The 3045-nt window shown below is 51.3% G+C and overlaps 1 protein-coding gene across 1 annotated transcript; it reads right to left on the bottom strand.

The window, feature by feature from the left end:
- Window positions 1–1001: 1001 nt before the first annotated feature.
- GLOTRDRAFT_92820 (uncharacterized protein) lies at window positions 1002–2419 on the bottom strand (the record flags this gene model as incomplete). Its single annotated transcript, XM_007866888.1, has 3 exons — window positions 1002–1037; window positions 1098–1209; window positions 1275–2419. The coding sequence occupies 3 exons, from the start codon at window positions 2417–2419 to the stop codon at window positions 1002–1004; spliced, it is 1293 nt and encodes a 430-aa protein (XP_007865079.1).
- Window positions 2420–3045: the final 626 nt, after the last annotated feature.

The raw sequence follows: 3045 nt of genomic DNA, 5'->3' as shown, positions 1-3045 counted from the left end.
GGGGTTTCGGCGATCGCGACACTCGATAGCAGCACTCAATTGACAGCACTGATATGTCCAGTCAATGTCACAAATTTTCTGTATTTAATGATATTTATTGTACATTTTTACGACTATATATAAGCAAGAAGTCGTGCTCGTCGTTGTTGCCGACGACGACGGGTCGGTGGACAGCGACAGAGGTGGGATGCGCCGACGAAACGCCGCGGCAGTGACATGGCGGGACACGTGGGGTCTATTACCAGACCCTTACGAGAGTTGGCCCGGGCAGCAGTGTGGTCGTCGGGGGAGACAGCAAGGACGGGGATGTGGGCGACAGAGGGCAGCGGTTATTATACACGCTGGGCAGTGCTACGTACACTAGATACAAGGGACTCTGGCTCGTAAGTTAGAGAGCACAGGTGGGGTAGGAAACAGGTGGGGCATTAACGTGGGGTGGGCAAATAAGGTTTCCGAGCCTAGCTAGGCTCGCGACTCCGTCTACAGTCGCAAGCCTAGTTAGGCTTGTTTCTGTCGTCACTCGGGTGGAAGATAGCGCTAGCAGGGAATGCTTGACCTCGCCGTTGGAATTACGAGAACGGCGGCCTCACGAGAACTCAAGGGACTTCGCACCAGCGTCCTGCTAGTGGCAAATACGGACAAACAACGTCGCCCGCTTATAAATGGACCGGTCAGGAGGGTTAGCGCTTTCTTTCGTTGTGGATCAACCATCATGTAGGTTGAATCTGTCAACGCTGCTTTCTGTGCCGTGATAGCCTTCATTTCGACGTTCTGAATATGATCGCCGTCCTCCAAATCCGACTGGCGGAAGCTGGGGAGCGTAATTTTCGCCCAATTCGACTCACTCGCCGTGTATATCTACGCCGCCAGCAGCTGTTCACACTGCTGGGGCGTTAAACGACGCGGCTAAAGCAGGATCAACCCTTGCAGATCGTCTATCCCTATATCACTCCTATGGGACGACGTTTTGATAGGACTTGGACATCATCTAGCCCATGACACTAATCGACCTTCACGCATTCACAATTACTCTTCACCTGTATGCAATGTCGAATAAAATATACGAACTGAATAATTTTTGAAACCTGCTGCTTTACCTCGCGCATGAACATGAACAGTAGGGTAAAACGAACTTCTTTAGCAACCTTGTATCCGACCATTCTCCTCGCATAGTTGCTTCGCTCAAGCAGAAAGCAAGTATCCAGAATTCTTTGTGCAAATGCCAAACGGGACATCCGTTCACTCCTGACAAGTGTGATATCGGCCAGGCTTACGATTTCCAACGGAAAGCCTCCAGCTCCGATCCTGAACAGTGCAATTTAGGCCATGGCTTTTCGTCGAAATAAACTATCTCCATCTTTCCCGACACAGAGCTAGCCCATCGTCTTGCTCTTTGTTCGTCCCATTTGAAGACCCGTATGTAGATCTTCTCGAGGGGGACAGAATCCTCGTGAGCACCGTCAGTCCGGCTCAGAAGCATCCGCTCGACGTCAGGATCGCAAGGAAGGTCCCGTGAACCTTCTTGGAGTAAGAGCTTCAACTCACGCAAATTCGGGACGAGACCCGCAGGACCGGAGTAAGTCAAGTCTTGCATGACTTCGCGTGCGGAGAAGAATGGTTTCACATCGCGATCCTCGACCGCAATTTGTTGCAACGAAGGCGTAACAAGTAGCATCTCCTTCAGGAGTCCTGTCCTTAGGCCCAAAAACAAAGGAACGGTGATCAGCAGACTTCGGAGCTCGCAGTTCGACTTAGCCACCATTTCTGTGAAGATGGTAGAGATGGACTGTGGCAGCTTCTTGTCCACAATTGTTATCTCAATGCCGAGCTCTTGTAGCTCAGGAAAAATGATGGAAGCTGATAGAATGCGGAGAAGGCCAATGGATATGAACAACCGTTGCAGATTCGGCAAGGCGACCGGCGACTCCGCAGTGACTTGGCTCAGTGCACAGGGTTCGTACCCGCGATGAAGCCAGCAGCTCTGGAGGTTCTGGCAGAGGTACAATGCCTGGAGCCAATCCTGGTTAGGATTGAACTCCCTGACTTTGAGCTCCACTAGCCTCGGCCACACAGGTTCCAGTTCGCGGACGGTCAAAACCGAAACGCGGCACAGCGACAGCGACGTGATGTTCGGAGCGAATTGAGGCATTCGTCGCATGTTAACGTAGTATTTCTTGTCGTATTCAGGAGATGCGCAGTAGGACCAATGCTGAGATAGACGGAATCTCTGCAATGTAGGACACTTGACCTGACTGAGCAGACGGAACACTATGGGAGTCGTATAAATTTTTAGTGTACAGGAGCGGCGAAGAAGGGATCCGAGGACCTTGAAGCATTTCGAAGTAGCGGTGATGTCGAGGCCTATGGAAACCGACACGCACAGCGGGAGCGCACCAGATCGTGCGAGCCAGAGCTCCATGAGAGCAGTTTGTGACTTCTCGTTAGTCCGGTACTTGCGCGTCCCGATTTCATGCCCTGCTATATTGACGGCAAGCGATGTCCAGATAGTCGGTGTTCTGATCATACACTCTCTCTGTAAGGTGGGCGCCACCGAGTGGCGCCGAGTTCGGACGTGTTTGGTTACTGAGTGATAGATGGACGGATTGGGCAGGCGGATCGTTAGACAACAACTACCTCTGAATCTGCTTAGCTCAATTACCTATCTTGTATCTCTCGCAATAAGACGAGGTTCCGTTTATTGGTGTGTGTGTGATACAAGCTAACTGTACTGACTACGGAGATTCTACACTTTTTTAAATGCTCACCGCGTTCAAAAAACTACTGTTTGTTCGCGACTTATCGCATAGGTACACAGATACCATCTATTACTCAAAAAATCGAACAAAAAACAATACTCTATGGAATCGAACTCATTCCCAGACCCGCCGACATTCATCGACGGCCGAGCGGCGCGATTACCGTTCCGCCCTGCATCGACCCCAGCACGATTCATGCCAGCAAGGCCGAATCGGCGAGGCGCATCCGGCGTTTGGCCAGCTAGCCGTATAGAGGAAGCTGCAGACCGAACCGACAGGATCATCCATC

The sequence above is a fragment of the Gloeophyllum trabeum genome (assembly GCF_000344685.1).
Source record: "Gloeophyllum trabeum ATCC 11539 unplaced genomic scaffold GLOTRscaffold_00005, whole genome shotgun sequence".
Taxonomy (NCBI): Eukaryota; Fungi; Basidiomycota; class Agaricomycetes; order Gloeophyllales; family Gloeophyllaceae; genus Gloeophyllum; species Gloeophyllum trabeum.
The sequence above is the reverse complement of the archived record's forward strand: the minus strand, read 5'-3'. Positions and strand labels throughout refer to the sequence as shown.